At 44.1% G+C, this 14,724-nt stretch overlaps 6 protein-coding genes across 6 annotated transcripts; 3 read left to right on the forward strand and 3 right to left on the reverse strand.

Annotated features, from left to right (window-relative positions):
• Window positions 1-256: 256 nt before the first annotated feature.
• Window positions 257-3,198, forward strand: BDB00DRAFT_796633 (P-loop containing nucleoside triphosphate hydrolase protein). Its single transcript, XM_053121479.1, has 6 exons — window positions 257-582; window positions 716-1,040; window positions 1,133-1,228; window positions 1,303-2,164; window positions 2,245-2,759; window positions 2,836-3,198. The coding sequence occupies exons 1-6, from the start codon at window positions 278-280 to the stop codon at window positions 2,941-2,943; spliced, it is 2,211 nt and encodes a 736-aa protein (XP_052985646.1). The 5' UTR covers window positions 257-277; the 3' UTR covers window positions 2,944-3,198.
• A 208-nt stretch (window positions 3,199-3,406) lies between these two features.
• On the forward strand, window positions 3,407-4,538 carry BDB00DRAFT_753315 (nucleophile aminohydrolase; the record flags this gene model as incomplete). Its single annotated transcript, XM_053118688.1, has 5 exons — window positions 3,407-3,521; window positions 3,661-3,916; window positions 3,989-4,147; window positions 4,231-4,282; window positions 4,377-4,538. 5 exons carry the CDS (start codon window positions 3,407-3,409, stop codon window positions 4,536-4,538), a joined length of 744 nt encoding a protein of 247 aa, XP_052985647.1.
• Window positions 4,539-4,740: 202 nt separating this feature from the next.
• On the reverse strand, window positions 4,741-7,330 carry BDB00DRAFT_866864 (uncharacterized protein; the record flags this gene model as incomplete). The annotated part of the gene is made up of 10 exons (XM_053126275.1): window positions 4,741-5,406; window positions 5,500-5,727; window positions 5,795-5,848; window positions 5,921-6,103; window positions 6,205-6,327; window positions 6,448-6,538; window positions 6,647-6,756; window positions 6,892-6,927; window positions 7,020-7,090; window positions 7,186-7,330. The coding sequence occupies 10 exons, from the start codon at window positions 7,328-7,330 to the stop codon at window positions 4,741-4,743; spliced, it is 1,707 nt and encodes a 568-aa protein (XP_052985648.1).
• A 677-nt stretch (window positions 7,331-8,007) lies between these two features.
• Window positions 8,008-9,227, forward strand: BDB00DRAFT_796639 (uncharacterized protein). Its single transcript, XM_053121480.1, has one exon. The coding sequence runs from the start codon at window positions 8,147-8,149 to the stop codon at window positions 9,020-9,022; it is 876 nt and encodes a 291-aa protein (XP_052985649.1). The 5' UTR covers window positions 8,008-8,146; the 3' UTR covers window positions 9,023-9,227.
• Window positions 9,228-9,690: 463 nt separating this feature from the next.
• On the reverse strand, window positions 9,691-10,416 carry BDB00DRAFT_748089 (uncharacterized protein; the record flags this gene model as incomplete). Its single annotated transcript, XM_053118572.1, has 2 exons — window positions 9,691-9,791; window positions 10,065-10,416. Coding segments are annotated over 2 exons (453 nt in total), but the record flags the coding sequence as incomplete, so codon positions are not given.
• Window positions 10,417-11,082: 666 nt separating this feature from the next.
• BDB00DRAFT_796643 (cytochrome b-c1 complex subunit 7) lies at window positions 11,083-12,043 on the reverse strand. The gene is made up of 3 exons (XM_053121481.1): window positions 11,896-12,043; window positions 11,554-11,732; window positions 11,083-11,385 (listed from the first exon to the last, which is right to left on the reverse strand). Exons 1-3 carry the CDS (start codon window positions 11,999-12,001, stop codon window positions 11,290-11,292), a joined length of 381 nt encoding a protein of 126 aa, XP_052985651.1. The 5' UTR covers window positions 12,002-12,043; the 3' UTR covers window positions 11,083-11,289.
• Between the last annotated feature and the right edge of the window lie 2,681 nt (window positions 12,044-14,724).

Consider the following 14,724-nt stretch of genomic DNA (forward strand, 5'->3'; position numbering starts at 1 on the left):
AGCTTCACCGCTAAGAAGAAGCACGTAGCAAAAGCTATCTGATTACCCCTTGATCCGTATATTCCTACCGAATACCAACAATAACCAAGTGCAATGCAAAATTCAGTTGTCGACCTATTGGTTCGTTGGAAATCAAAAAATGAAACCTATTATACAGGATTCAAACGTTGGCTCTCAAAGTGACGGCGGATTTCGTACCTATTTTTTTTCATTTCGACCGCAGTTTTGCATATTCTCTTTTTTTTTTTGTTCATTGCCAAAAATAAAAAAATTCACAATGAGCAGTGAGAACCCTTACTTGGCTCATTTGCCACCTTCGCAACGCAAAGCTGGAGGCAAAAACAATACGGATGCTTTCCATGGTCTGGTGCCGCGCAAGACCACAGCTGAACAAGCCGAAAAGCTCGAAAACGGCACGTTTAATCCCTACACCAACAAGCCTTATACTGCACGCTACCAATCGATCTTGGAAGGCAGACGCAAATTGCCCGTCCATGCCCAACGTTCCGAGTTTCTTGAAATGGTGCACTCGAACCAGTTCGTTGTTCTTGTGGGTGAGACTGGTTCCGGTAAAACAACACAGTAAGTCAGATCGATGGATCCCTCAACACAATGTTTTAGCATTGTGTGAGATCTATCCTTGTTCTTTGTGGATGCTTTTTGACAGATCAGGGGTTTTTTTTCTAACAGTACTTTATATTTTTCTTTTTGACAGGATCCCACAGTTTCTTGTGTACGATGAGTTGCCCCATTTGAAGGGCAAACAGATCGCCTGTACTCAACCTCGTCGTGTCGCAGCAATGTCAGTGGCCCAGCGTGTGGCCGACGAAATGGACGTTGAATTGGGTCAGGAAGTTGGTTACAACATTCGTTTCGAAGACAACACGAGCCCAAAAACCTTTTTGAAATACATGACCGATGGTATGCTTCTTCGTGAAGCCATGTCTGATCCCAAGCTGTCTCGTTACTCTGCCATTATTTTGGATGAAGCTCACGAACGTACGCTTAACACGGATATCCTGATGGGCCTTTTAAAAGAGGTAAAGGATCCTACCGCGGAAAATCTAGCTAGTTGGAGAGGTCAAAGAAAAAGAGAGAGTGAGTGTGACTAATTTGTGCTTATTGTTGTTAGATTTGCAGGACACGTAAGGATTTGCAAGTCGTTGTTATGTCTGCTACTTTGGATGCAGGCAAATTCCAGAAATATTTTGACAATGCACCATTGCTGGTAAGGAGCGACATGGGATAGCCAAGCCGTAAGCTTGCAAAGATAGGAAGACTAATGAGAAAACAACTACTTAGACGGTTCCCGGTCGTACTTTCCCTGTCGAAATTTACTACACACCCGAGCCCGAGCGTGATTACCTTGAAGCAGCCATTCGCACTGTTGTCCAGATCCACGTCAGCGAGCCCGAGGGCGATATCTTGGTCTTTTTAACGGGTGAAGAGGAAATTGAACAGGCATGTCGCAAGATCAAGGCCGAAGTCGACGAACAAATCCGACAAACGGACTGCGGTCCGATCAAGGTCGTACCACTTTACTCGACACTGCCACCTTCTGCACAGCAACGTATCTTTGACCGTGCACCACCGCCACGCAAGCCTGGCGGCACGCCTGGTCGCAAGGTCGTTGTCTCGACCAACATTGCAGAAACATCGCTTACCATCGATGGTATCGTGTACGTCATTGATCCCGGCTTTGCCAAGCAAAAAGTGTACAACCCTCGTATCCGTGTCGAGTCGTTGCTTGTCTCGCCCATCTCCAAAGCAAGTGCTCAACAGCGCGCAGGTCGTGCAGGTCGTACACGGCCCGGTAAATCGTTCCGTCTGTACACCGAAAGTGCCTTTAACAAGGAACTCATCGAACAGACATACCCGGAAATTCTGCGAAGCAATCTGGGCTCTGTCGTTCTTCAGCTCAAGAAATTGGGTATCGATGATCTTGTCCACTTTGACTTTATGGATCCTCCAGCGCCCGAGACCCTCATGCGTGCCTTGGAATTGTTGAATTATTTGGGTGCTTTGGATGATGACGGCGAGTTGACCCCCACGGGTGAAATCATGTCAGCTTTCCCGCTTGATCCCCAGCTGTGTAAGATGCTCATCGAAAGCCCCAAATACCGATGCTCCAACGAGATTCTCTCCATTGCTGCTCTCTTATCAGGTAATCATTTGTCTTTACATAAAACTTTTCAAGATATCTCCGTGCGTGTAGGGAGGGTTTGCTGACTTGATTATCACTAGTTCCCCAGATCTTTATCCGTCCCAGCGAAGCACGCAAGCTTGCCGATGAAGCCAAGGCCAACTTTACACATGGCGACGGTGATCACCTCACATTACTGAACGCATACCATGCCTACAAGACCAACAACGACAGCGGCGACTGGTGCTGGGAGAACTTTTTGAACCATCGATCGCTCAAGAGTGCCGACAACGTCCGACAGCAGCTGAAGCGTACCATGGAGACGTGGGATCTGGATCTTGTGTCGACGCCGTTTGAAGATAAGGCTTATTTTACCAACATCCGCAAGGCCATGACCGCAGGTTTCTTTATGCAGGTGGCACATTTGGAACGCTCGGGCCATTACTTTACCATGAAGGATAACCAGCCTGTCCAACTCCATCCATCGAGCGGTCTTGGCCACAAGCCCGAATGGGTCCTTTATCATGAATTCGTATTGACTACGCGCAACTATATCCGTACTTGCACCGAAGTAAAGGCAGACTGGCTCTTGGATATAGCCCCAAACTATTACAATGTAAGTTGTTGTTGGCTTAATATATCATTATGAGAAGACAAAGATAAAGCGTGACTAATACATTGTCTGGTAATAGATGGGCAATTTCCCTCAATCGTCAGCGAAACGCGCGTTAGAAAAACTGATGAACCGGCGGGCGCGTGTGGTCGACGAAGATAGAAATTCCAAAAAGAGAAGAAGCTAGATTTTGTTTCCCCATCTTGAACCGTTTTTCATATTACAAAATTCCTTTGCATTCATTATTAAAACTGTACCTAAATTCCCTTAGTGGAAAGAAAAAAGAGATGAGCTCTTATCACTGCATATTATCATTCCACTGTCTTTTTCCACTGGTTAGCTGGCTGTCATTAGTATCTGTTGTGTGGATACAACACGCCAGTAAAAGCTTTAGATATCATGGTGCGATGAGTTGCTGCTATGATGATACCATAGCACAGAGACATATCAAATCAAAAGTGGCGGATGATTAAGGTGGATGGGCTGCTGTTACTGACCAAGCAACCGCACGTTACGAGCGGAGTTGTGGTCGTGACTCCTCGCCCTTATTACTTTGGGCGTGTATACGCACACCCAAAGGTACACGTAATAACCTATTTTTTCTTCTCTCTCTCTCTTTTTACCTATTCTTTTCTCTCAAGTCATTGACCATGGCCGATCGATACAGTTTCTCACTCACGACCTTTTCGCCTTCGGGTAAGCTGGTCCAGATTGAATATGCATTCAACGCTGTTTCTCAGGGTGTGACCAGTGTTGGCATCAAAGGTAAATCATTATGGGGGAAAAGGGGGATTGGAAGACGTGTGTATTTTTAAACTGCATAACTGTTTCAAAAAAAAAAAAATTGAGATTCACATTTACTTTTGGGCATGTCAACGACCCGATACGAAAATAACTACTCTAGCTACCAACGGTGTCGTTATTGCCACGGAAAAAAAGTCAGCCTCCAATCTCGTAGACGATTCGACTTTGGAAAAGGTAGCAATGATTTGCCCCAACATTGGCATGGTGTATTCAGGCATGGGCCCTGATTTCCGTGTCCTGGTGTCCAAGGCGCGCAAGGCTGCACAACAATATAAACGGGTGTACATGGAAGAGCCACCAACGCGTATCTTGGTTCAAGAAGTAGCAAGTGTCATGCAAGAATATACCCAGAGCGGGTAAGCTTCTCATTATAATCCATGTTTGTTTCCAATGTGTGTATACTGACAGGATGATATACATTTTTTCAGTGGTGTTCGTCCCTTTGGCGTGTCGTTATTGATCATCGGCCACGACGAAGTGACTGGACCCTCGTTATATCAAGTAGACCCCTCTGGCTCGTACTGGGCATGGAAGGCTAGCGCAATCGGAAAGAACATGATCAATGCAAAGACCTTTTTGGAGAAGCGGTAATGAAATTGGGTGTGAGGCTTGACACGATGTTTTGTGTAAGTTTTGGATGAAACTAAATCTTGTGTGTATGTGGCTCTAGATACAACGAAGAAATGGAACTTGAAGATGCCGTACACACTGCTATCCTAACAGTAAGCAGCAGCCTTTTCGTTTTATTTGTGTGTGGATGGAGAAACGTAAAGATGGATGATTTAACCACACACCGTGTTTTTTCACAAATTATAGCTCAAGGAAGGCTTTGAAGGACAAATGACGGAAAACAGCGTAGAGATTGGCATTATTGGCGAAAGCACAGTGGGTGTGTATGGTGGTGAGCGAAAGAAGATGCCATTGTTCCGGAAATTGAGCTTGAACGAAGTTCGAGACTACTTGGCAAACATTGCTTAAAAAAAGAGAGACCTGTTTTTTTCTAACCTTTCCTTATTTCTACGCGCGCCTCTTCTTCTTCTTCTTCTCCCCCACCCATATAACTCACACGAACCACACATACGCCATCATTTTATTAAAAAAACTTCAATCACTCTTCTTGTGTTTTTTTTAATGTCTCTTTCTCTTTTCACAAGAGAAATTTTATAAAGTCTTTTCTTCTTTATACATCTCGTTCATAAAACAGCATGTATGCTTCACTAGACAGTACAGTTTCCAAATCTACTTCTTCTATAAGCTCGTCACTGCATCGCCAGAACGTCGTTGGCTTCTTTGGCTCCGGGTCTTCTTCTCCCGGTGCTCGACGCACATCCTGACCCGTGGGTAACTTCTTGCGCCGGTATGTGATGAAATGGCCCGACTCATGGCCACCATAGTGAACGATCACCGCAGTGAGTCGATACGGGATGGTGCGGACAGTCGGCATGGACATGGAAGGTAAGGCATTGTGCACCACCTCCTCGTCCTTGTTCACCAAGGCCACATTCAACCCGTCGCGTCCATGAGCGAATCGATGGCCAGCTGCCATATTGCGCAGGTACACCAGACTCGTCCGACTGATACGCGATTGCGACATGCTGCTGGTCGGTGGCGGTGGTGTGCTCAATGCAGCGGCTGGATCGCTCGTGTTGAGGAATCCATTGGTGGTGTAAGGTGCCAAGTCGAGGTATTCCGAGAACTTGACGTTGCAATGGTTCTTTTGGACGATGCCAGACGGATGATACACGGATCGTGACAGATGGAAACACAGCGACTTGGGCGGGTTGGCCAACATTGTTTGTTTGGTTGTGCACGAGGTTGTCCTTGGTGTCACTAATGGAATGCCCGGCTACGAAAATCACGATGCCCGGTTAAGTTAACCTTTCCCTTCCCATTGTTTTTGAAATGTTTAGATAGCATGTTGTAAAAACAAAACACTTACTAAAGGAGCTTCTACGTTGTATTTCATGGCATCCTTGATAATCTGTATCTTGCCTTTAAGTTCTTGTTTATCTTCTTCGGATATCGACGAGCCTGATGCTGATGCTTTGGCAAACTCGTTCATCAGCGAGTCCAATGTAGCCATCAGCATACACTTTCGGCATCGGAAATCCGTTAATACATCCACCTTGGTATATGTATCAATGCAGCTTTGGAGCGTGCAGCTCAGCTAAACAGAAAAACAGCGTTTAATTACATATTTACTATCTTGAAGAAGAAGAAGAAAGGGAACTCACAGTTTGTGGAATCGTCAACGATATGTTGTCAAACGTGCTATGACGAATAGGTGCCTAAATCGATGTCAGTCTTTCTTTTGCCGCTGTAACTTGAGTGAATACGGGTTCTGTTTGTTTATTACTTACTGTATAGCCACACTTCATGCAGCTGATTTTGGTTGCAGTTAAGCCAGTGAACGGACTTTTCGGACGACGAGGTCTAGTTCGTAAATAGCCACCTACAGTGGATACCGAGAAACAGCTCCACATGGATCCGGTGGTGCCCATGGACGATACTGACGAAGTTTCAAAATGGTCCAAGTTTGGATCCTTGAAAAATAAATAAAAAAGGTGGTGTGAGTTATTTTGATCTGTTTCTCTCTTCACACAATACATGCTGCCGCAAGCAACCTTATTTGTACGTGTCTTACGTTATCGATCGCCATCTTGCGGACAGCTCCTGCATCCAAAAGAGACGACGGTTCTTCGCGATATTGCACATCTTCTTCGGAAGTCAAGGCATGCGAGATGATCTGGAACAGTTCTTGTGCGTCCTAATATGCATATCAACAAAACCGATGATGACAACTTGAGTAACCTTGCTTTTTTTTTTTTCGTTGAACTATCTCGCCAAAATGTAGTTGGAAACTCAAATGTCTTTATTATCCGCTAACCTGCTGTTCTCGGTTGATTCTTCCATTCGTTTTCCGCTCTAAGGCATGAACAAGGTCGGCCGGTGCCATGGACCGGGGCTTGGCCAGTGGCCTGTTCAGCACTGATGAAAAAAAAAATCCCACACGCATACGTACGTAGGTTAGTGATTGAAAACGCTATAATGTCTGCTAATGCGACGATGGCGACAAAAAAAAATACTTGCTTTCGATTGTTGTATATAAAGCATAGGCGACGGATTCTAATACATAGTCGTTCCTTGTCAGCTCGATTCTTTCGATCTCGTCTCCCCGTTCATCAACACGCTCGGCCTACAATCGATTGTTATGTATCAAAGTTCAAAATACATATCCATCATACGTTAATCGTTCGTTGTTCGTTATGTTGACATGCGCTGTTGCCGCTATCGTTATATAAGAGTGCTTTTATTTCTCTCTTTTGCTTACAAGGTAAGAACGAAGGGGTGTCACGGTCGCCAAAGCCTGATTGATAACAATATTGTAAAGCCAACTTTTGTTTTAGTAAACAACAAACAGTTTCAAAAGTGCTGTTGAGGTATATATCTTTAGTTTACCTGGAGTACGGAATTAATGAAACACGAATTGCCCGTGTTGGTCAAACCCATAATGTATCTTCCATCCCGTTCTACATTAGGAATTGGTATCGGAAGAAAAATGATAATTGAAGGCAGTTAGTATACACGAATGGGAGTGAGGTGTATACTTGATGCACGCACACACCTTTCAAGATTCTGCTCTTTATTCGTCTCCGCCGACGTCTCGTATCGGTACTGCTGGACGATGATAATGCATAACCAGATGCAGCAAGTGCTATGCCGGTGATCGCTGCCAGAGCGGGATAATGGTAATTGGACGACGAGGCCATAGAAAACAAAGAGAGAGAGAGAGGACAAGTAAAGTAATCAGGGGGAAGAGGAGGGAAAGAAAGAAAAGAAAAAATAGAAAAAGAACCTCTCAACGTGAGTAAAAAAAAAAAAAAAAGAGAGAATGAGTTTTGGGTGGTTGAACGGAGCTGTTCGGAAAGCCTAGCACTCATTGTACCACAAAATTACAACACACAACATCGGAAAGCTGGCAATGTGTGGTGGCTGGCATGTGAGGTTCAAAGGCATCCAGCAAAAGAGAGAGAGAGAGAGAAAGAAAGAGAGGGGATGGAGATCATCCTTCATTACTCGCCTATCGGCAAAGCGATGCTTTCATGATAGCCTCCCCTCCTCCCCTCCTCCCCTTGCAGGCGGTGGCGGGAGCGTGTGCGAGCGCGCCAAAACAGAATAAACCTTCTTGAGAATAAAAAGTCATGCGAAGTGACAAATATAAAAAATTCGTATGGTTTCGTTGCTTGTTCACAAATCATCATCATCATCACACAGTGCAGAATAACGTGGATGGTGTGAAGAGTGGGTGCGAGATGACCAAGTCGACTAGACAGGCCCTGGATGTTGTATCATAGGGAACGACGGTGGTAGAACCAACAATAGTAGGCCTTTCGCATTATTGGTTGGTTTAGCATCTGTTATGCACTTTGTCATCCCGCTTGTCTCTCTCTCTCTCTCTCTCTCTCTCTCTCTCTCATAAAGCTAAAAAAGCAGGGAAAAAAAACTTTTTTATTCTCGCCTTTTTTTTCTTTTTTACCAGATCTCTCCCACTTTAATCCGCTTCTGCTTCATTACAATCTTGCACAATGGAGACCTGCGTTGTACCGTACACACCATCTCATCATTCCTGCAATGATGCTGCTTTTGCTCCTCCTCCCTCCCCAACCCCGTCTCCAGCCTCCGCCAGTGTCGAACATGGCAAGAAGAGCATAAAAGACACCAGCAACGACAGCATAAACCTTCAAAAAGACGGTAACAGTAGCCCTGCAACCATAGAAAACAGGGCCGCCCCTACTACACCTCGTCCCTGTCCAAAACCCATCAATCAACTACACCGCCGACTCTCCCGATACCCGTCCACGACTTTATCTGATCTGATTCCTGCTGCCACAGCCGCTCTCAAAGCTTCACAACAACTCAAAGAAAGCGAGAAAAAGCAGCAACAGCAACAGCAACAGCAACAGGAAGAAACCGAAGTAGCAGGCACTACGTTTGCACGAGCGCTTGCCAAAGTCAGAATCCAGGTCAAGACTCAACGCTTGAAAGAGAAATATCTGACTCATGAATGGATACGGCTTGCACTGGGTCTCCCAGTCGACGAATCGATCATTAACAACACAAAGTACCCCTTGCCGCCCATGAAGAGGAAACAGCGTGTGGATACTACTAGTAGTGCGACAAACAACAACAACAAGGGAGACAAAGCGTTGGAGACAACAACAACAACAACAGCAAGTGAGAACAAAAAGAGCATACGGATGGTTGCTTTAAAAAGCTTAAACGGTCGCACAGGCGAGATTGCGACTTGGTATGAGTGGAAGATCGATAAATCAAAGTTCACCGTGGAAGAGGTTGAGACCAAAGTGGATCGATTACGAACGAGAATACAGGAGAAGAAGCAGCAACAGCAACATCAACAGCAACAACCCCAACAGCTGGTCGCCATTGCTGCTGATGCTTGATTAATAGTCCCATTCGTCATAATTCGTTCATCACCTTTGGGTTTCGTACATGCTTGTGTGTATCTGTAAATAATTTCCTTTCGCAACCCCTCCCCCTTGCCCCACCATAAAACACACACCTCCTTTTTGCTTCTCTAGTCCAGTGCATGTCATTCCCAGTTTCAACAATCCTATAGTAATAATAATATATATATACAAAATCGTGCAACGTTTATTCAGTTATGTAAAGAGGAAAGTAAGAATGTAAGTGGTAGAAGTGTAAAACAAAGAAGAAGTAAACAGGACGAACAGATAATGTGATTGTTGTGAGGATAAAAGTAGGAGGAGTAGGGAAAAGATAATAATTATGTATCGGCTGCTGTCGCGACTTGTTATATGAGTGCGAGTGTGGGAGATTGAGGAGGAAGAGGTTGACAGTGGGTATGATGTAGTGTAAAAGAGAGAGTGGGTGTGTACGTTGTGTATGTAAAGTAGTGAGAGTATTTCTAAGGGGTGATGTGGTCAGCCAATAAGTGGGACCTGACAAACTGTTTGCGGATTTCCTGCAGCTCTTCTAGATCCAGTGCAAGCGTCTTGTTGTTGTTGTTGCTGTTCGGCACCACCTTTTTGCGCATCACTAAAGGTCCTGATCGTCGACGCCGCAGGGCCACCGCATCAATCCCACGCCACACAACTGTTGGCACGTCCTGTACCATCCACGATACCATTTCCAAATGCACCAACTCTCTACACCGTTGTAAAATCCCAACAATGCTGCCGTGGTCCTCTTCTTCCTCGTCTGTTTCCACGCTACCATCCGTATTAATGCCCAAACGCGGATGGATGATACTGCTGGTTCGGATGCGTAGTGTTGACGGCGATGTTGATGATGAAGTGGGTGGTGTTGACGCAGACGTCAGTGATGATGATGTCAATGGTGATCTTAGAGTACTATTAGTAGTGAAAGTAGTAGTAGTAGTAGTTGTTGTTGTTGTTGTTGGCGATAATATCGGACCATGGTTGTTGCCGTTGCCAGGCGACGGTGGTGGTTGCATAGTGACACCAGCAGCGCGGATAGTCAAATTTTTAACATGGGTTGCATGCTGGGCTACGGATTTCAAAGTTTCTCTGCCGTCACAACGGATGGATAGTTTATGGAGCTGGGGTCCGTAATGAGCTATGGTTTCGCAAAGCACAGATTCGCTGATCTGCTGTAGCGATACCGTGAGCTCCTTGATGTATATGCAATGCTCTGTCAGGCTTTTGATTGCAGCCGTATTTGCACCAACCACCCGGTTTCGGTTGGCACCCAGGTTGACGCTTTCGAGATACGGCAACCGTTCGAATAGACTGGCCGCTGCTGCCTCGCTAAAGTCCGTCCAGCAGAAATTAAGGCGCCGGGTTCTGGAAAATAATGCAGAAGACTGTGGTAAAGAAGAAGAAGAAGAAGAAGAGGGAAATAGAAATGAAGAAGTGAAGGTCGTCGGTGTGGTTGGCGTTGTGGGCGCTGATTCATGTGTAAGGTTGCAATAGTGGAGTTGAAGGCATTCGATTTTCGGCAGGACAGCTGCTAGACGAGAAAGATAGTCGACGGATAACGAGTCAAAGTCGCTCAGGGTCAACACCCGTACGTTACAGACTGTCCCCAAAAGTCCTGCGAAATCACGAGCAAACCAGAGATTGCTGCTCTGCTGGTTCTTTAGTGTCAGCGTCCGAGTATATGTCCGCATCGTCTCCTTCAGCTTGGGATGCCGTCGCAAGCCTTCTTCGAGCTGACGAACATGGGCTCGGAAGCCGACCTGGAGGTGGCTGTAGAGTGTGGGCACGCATAAATCATAGGCAAGGTGACAAGTGAGACTGAAGCGAGCTAAGGACTGGCGTGACAGCATTAGAAACAGGAGTTGTAGTAGTTCCTGTGGTAATTGTAGCAAGATTGACATGGCTGCATGTAAAAATATATAAGAGACAGATGCAAGAAGGAAGAGATGAGAGGAGGAGAGAGGAGGAAAAGGTGGTTTTGAAAAGAAAGGGTAGTAGTAAGTATCCGATAAAGAAAAAAAAAAAAGAGAAAAAAAAAGAGGTTGTAATATATCGTTTTACATAATAGTCAAATATATAGAGGCACGCTTGGTCGGCTTATTTCATGCCCGAACTCTGTATGAACAAGACCGTGAAATGTCTAAGCCGACAAGACAAAAACGGTGATTTATGCTTTATTTTGTACTTTGTTGGGTCGTATTACATGTTTCTTTTTTAGAGTTATGAGAGAGTGCTGGATGGAAAGGTCTCTAGTGGCGAGGGGCGACCTTGATGTTATCGAAAGCATCACGTTCAGCAAATTCGGCAGCAACTTCGTCAATGTAGGGCCGGAGGTATCGCTTGTCCTATCATAACATCAGTAGCATCAGCATTTATTGGCTCGATCACCACCTTGCGTTGGGCTTATATCCGTCTGCCATTGGCCAAAGCACCACCCCCTTCTAATATCACATATCCCTTCCGTCCTTGTCATCCTCTGGAAAACTCTATCAAGCATAAACTATCGCTCTTACATTCTCTGGGGTAACCCACTGGTCCTTGGGCAAAAGCGATTGGGTCAACGAGCACTGCTGAGCGACGCGAATACGATAAGCGCGGTCGTAGGCCTCACGAGGTTCGGCTTTCTCGAGACGACGGATAGCTTCCTGAACAACATCACTTTCTTCGGCAAGCAAATCGTCATAACGCAAACCTATTGAATATGACCATGTAAAAATAAAAACAATGAGGATTCGCAAACATAAAACTTTTTTTTTTCGTTGTATAGAGTGGATTGATGGTGGCGAAATGTGCACTAAAGAAAAGAATCGTCGCAGATAATATACAACAACCAATTAGGAATCAAAAAAAGTTACCGATTTGTCTGTAGGCAGCAGCATTGGCGTAGATCTTGGACACTGGGGTCAAGAATCCGCTGAGAAGCTTCGAGTTTTGAACCAAGCTCTTGAGAGTAATGGACATGGCTGCTCTGGATTTATTTGGGTAGAGTGGGGGAGAAGGGAGAGACAAGGAAAATGTTGATGGCCCGAAAATCGGTCACGGCAATAAAATGCGTCACCCCGATCAGGCCGGGGGGTCTCCGCCCTCTTCGGCTCACTCGCTCTTTCTCTCTCCTTATCTCCAACACCCGCAAAAATTTGAAAAGTACTTCTTTGTAACTATAGTGGTGCTCAAATTACGTATATGGGGTAATGATTCTATAAAAACCACTATCTTGATATCTGTATTAACTCTGGTGAAATCATTTGGATCATACCAGTTGAAAGATGAAAGCTGTTTCCGCATTGTAAAATGTCAGTGCTGGAATCCATACTTTTAGTGATACACAACTAATCCAAGAGGGCCTATCTTGCATGGATCGTTATATTGGTGATTGTACGTACTACTCCATATGTCAAGGTACTACTAGCATTGTTATTGAGAAATCTGATGTTGTTTTTATCGCCATTAGCATATAGATTGATAGCGCAGAGACGGTGATATGATTATGCTGAGGATCCACAGACACCCATACATAACAACACGTACGGCCTCATCGCGTCGATTGCTACCTCTTTCTATATACATAGTCATCGTTCAGATTCTACACGCTAGTTGCATAAAACTCCAAAGAGCATAGACATCTCGCACAGATGGCCTCTGTTTCTTCGTTTGCTTTTACGAGTATAACGAACCAACACTTCAAACCATGAATAGCAGGAAAAGCTAGTTACAACATGCGTAAACGAAAAAGCACCTCTGCTTACAGATTGCTTATTACTACATGGAGCATTACTGTCGAACGTTTTCAGTTTGACAGCTATATTATTGCAGTGTCATGGTTGCTGAATGATTTCTATCTAATAAAGAAGTTGCAGTGCAGGCCATCATTATAATTCATCACCTACATTTGCCTTGTTCTTTTCTCCATTGAATTTTGGAGAAAAAGCACTGTACATACTGTACACATAATCCAATTGCTTTTGCTTATCATTAGTTAGTGATGCCGTGTTGCTGAACGAGAAACCGGCATCACGTCAATCGGAACAACATAAGAGAATGAATTGCAACGACGTGTTGGTATAGGACTATACTATATAACAAAGCCAGCAGTCTATCACCAAACGACACGAACAATATAGCCGTACTTGAAGAACAGCAAGATTATCGCCGTTCGACATTATACAATGACGCCCTCTAAGATCAACTTAAAGGGAGCCTTATAAGGTTGAAGCTAATGAGGGTAGATAAAAGTGAGTACAGTTGTACCCCGGTTTTTGCAACCGAGGGTTTTCCGATTTTTTTTTGCAAAAAGTGAGGATTTGCAAGTAACGGGGTAAACAATTCTGCTTTAAGTATACACTGGATAAGTCATCCTATTAACACTAGCCCATTGTTTATCTGTCAGAGATGATGTACGATACGTTCTTTGGGATTATTCATACAGCTCTAAATGTTACTACTTGCATATATAAGACCGTTCTTTCATTGAAGCTGTCTAGTGGTTTAAATTATTAGCTCTTTTAAGCATGACAAAATCGTTCCACAAGTTCACATCTAAGCAAGAGGATCGAACGTACGACGAGCACTTGAGCGGGCGGTGGACCAAAGCGCTGATTCGCCTATTCCAGGGCCAACGTCGAAGGAAGAAGAGGTTGCAATTGCAGGAGTTTTGAGCTTTTTGGATAATATCGATAACTACGACTTAAAGAAGTCTTTGCGTAGGATTCCAGAGAGTCTCAGGCAGCAATCATTCTCCTGACAATCATCCCTTGATGACTTCTTCGATATGTAGTTAAAAGCTCCTTTGAGCAAACATTTTATTTCTATATCTATATGTAGTGTGTTCCCTTTTTCTTATATCTTCATCATTTCTTTTGTGGATTCAATCCAATCAGTGCTATATATGTGTCCCGATTCTACTGGTCCAACTACCAAATAATAATTTTTATGTATTTCGACAATAAATACATCTTCATATTTACATATTTATCTTGCAGTAACCGCATCATTTTATTCCTCATAATCCGCAACAGATGCTTCTTTCAGTTGATATTGCAAAAATTGAAGCTGTTTTTACCCCGATAACATGCAAATCGTATAAACTCATTTGCAAGTTGCAAATTTGCGAAACTACTAAGTTTTTTTTGGATTTTTCAAAAAAAGTTGCAGATATACGAGGAATTGCAAAACCAGGGGTTGCAAAAACCGGGGTACAACTGTATATATCTTATATAGAATCTAGATGCTTTCTTATTTGTAAGCGTCCCATGAAAATGGTTGACACTACTGATAAGGGTTGTATTATTTGAGGGATATCTTAATGGGGGACCACTATGCCAAGGAACAATTGTATTCAAGGCTGAAACTATAAGAGGGGTCGTAGGGCTTGGTTTCAACATTTCGGGGGCGATTTACTTACTCATGGCAGAGGAAGTTTCCAAATGTGATATTTCAGCAATTGCTGGTATGGACACAAATAATATTGTTGAGCTACAATACGCAAGCACTTGGTGATTCATACATTTATGGAATTGATGTGTTTGATGGAAAAAAGAAAGAGTTAGATGAACGCATACAGCAACTAAGTAAAAAGCCAAAGCGTTTTGTGTATTTTGTCAGCCCATTTCCGGTATGATATTACATACTCGATTGGATCCTTGGTATCATAGAAAGGTTTGTACACAGACTCGGGTACGAGACCA

The sequence above is a fragment of the Zychaea mexicana genome (genome assembly GCF_025766255.1).
Source record: "Zychaea mexicana strain RSA 1403 chromosome Unknown BDB00scaffold_2, whole genome shotgun sequence".
Taxonomy (NCBI): domain Eukaryota; kingdom Fungi; phylum Mucoromycota; class Mucoromycetes; order Mucorales; family Lichtheimiaceae; genus Zychaea; species Zychaea mexicana.

Bases quoted from the DNA above. Each gene is read 5' to 3' on its own strand.
- BDB00DRAFT_796633 (XM_053121479.1), top strand. From the start codon at position 278: ATGAGCAGTGAGAACCCTTACTTGGCTCATTTGCCACCTTCGCAACGC. The intron at 1,041-1,132 runs GTAAAGGATCCT...TATTGTTGTTAG, and splicing joins TGATGGGCCTTTTAAAAGAG to ATTTGCAGGACACGTAAGGA. The intron at 2,165-2,244 runs GTAATCATTTGT...GATTATCACTAG, and splicing joins CATTGCTGCTCTCTTATCAG to TTCCCCAGATCTTTATCCGT.
- BDB00DRAFT_796639 (XM_053121480.1), top strand. From the start codon at position 8,147: ATGGAGACCTGCGTTGTACCGTACACACCATCTCATCATTCCTGCAAT.
- BDB00DRAFT_796643 (XM_053121481.1), bottom strand. From the start codon at position 12,001: ATGTCCATTACTCTCAAGAGCTTGGTTCAAAACTCGAAGCTTCTCAGC. The intron at 11,733-11,895 runs GTAACTTTTTTT...CATATTCAATAG, and splicing joins TGCTGCCTACAGACAAATCG to GTTTGCGTTATGACGATTTG. The intron at 11,386-11,553 runs GTAAGAGCGATA...ATGTTATGATAG, and splicing joins AGTGGGTTACCCCAGAGAAT to GACAAGCGATACCTCCGGCC.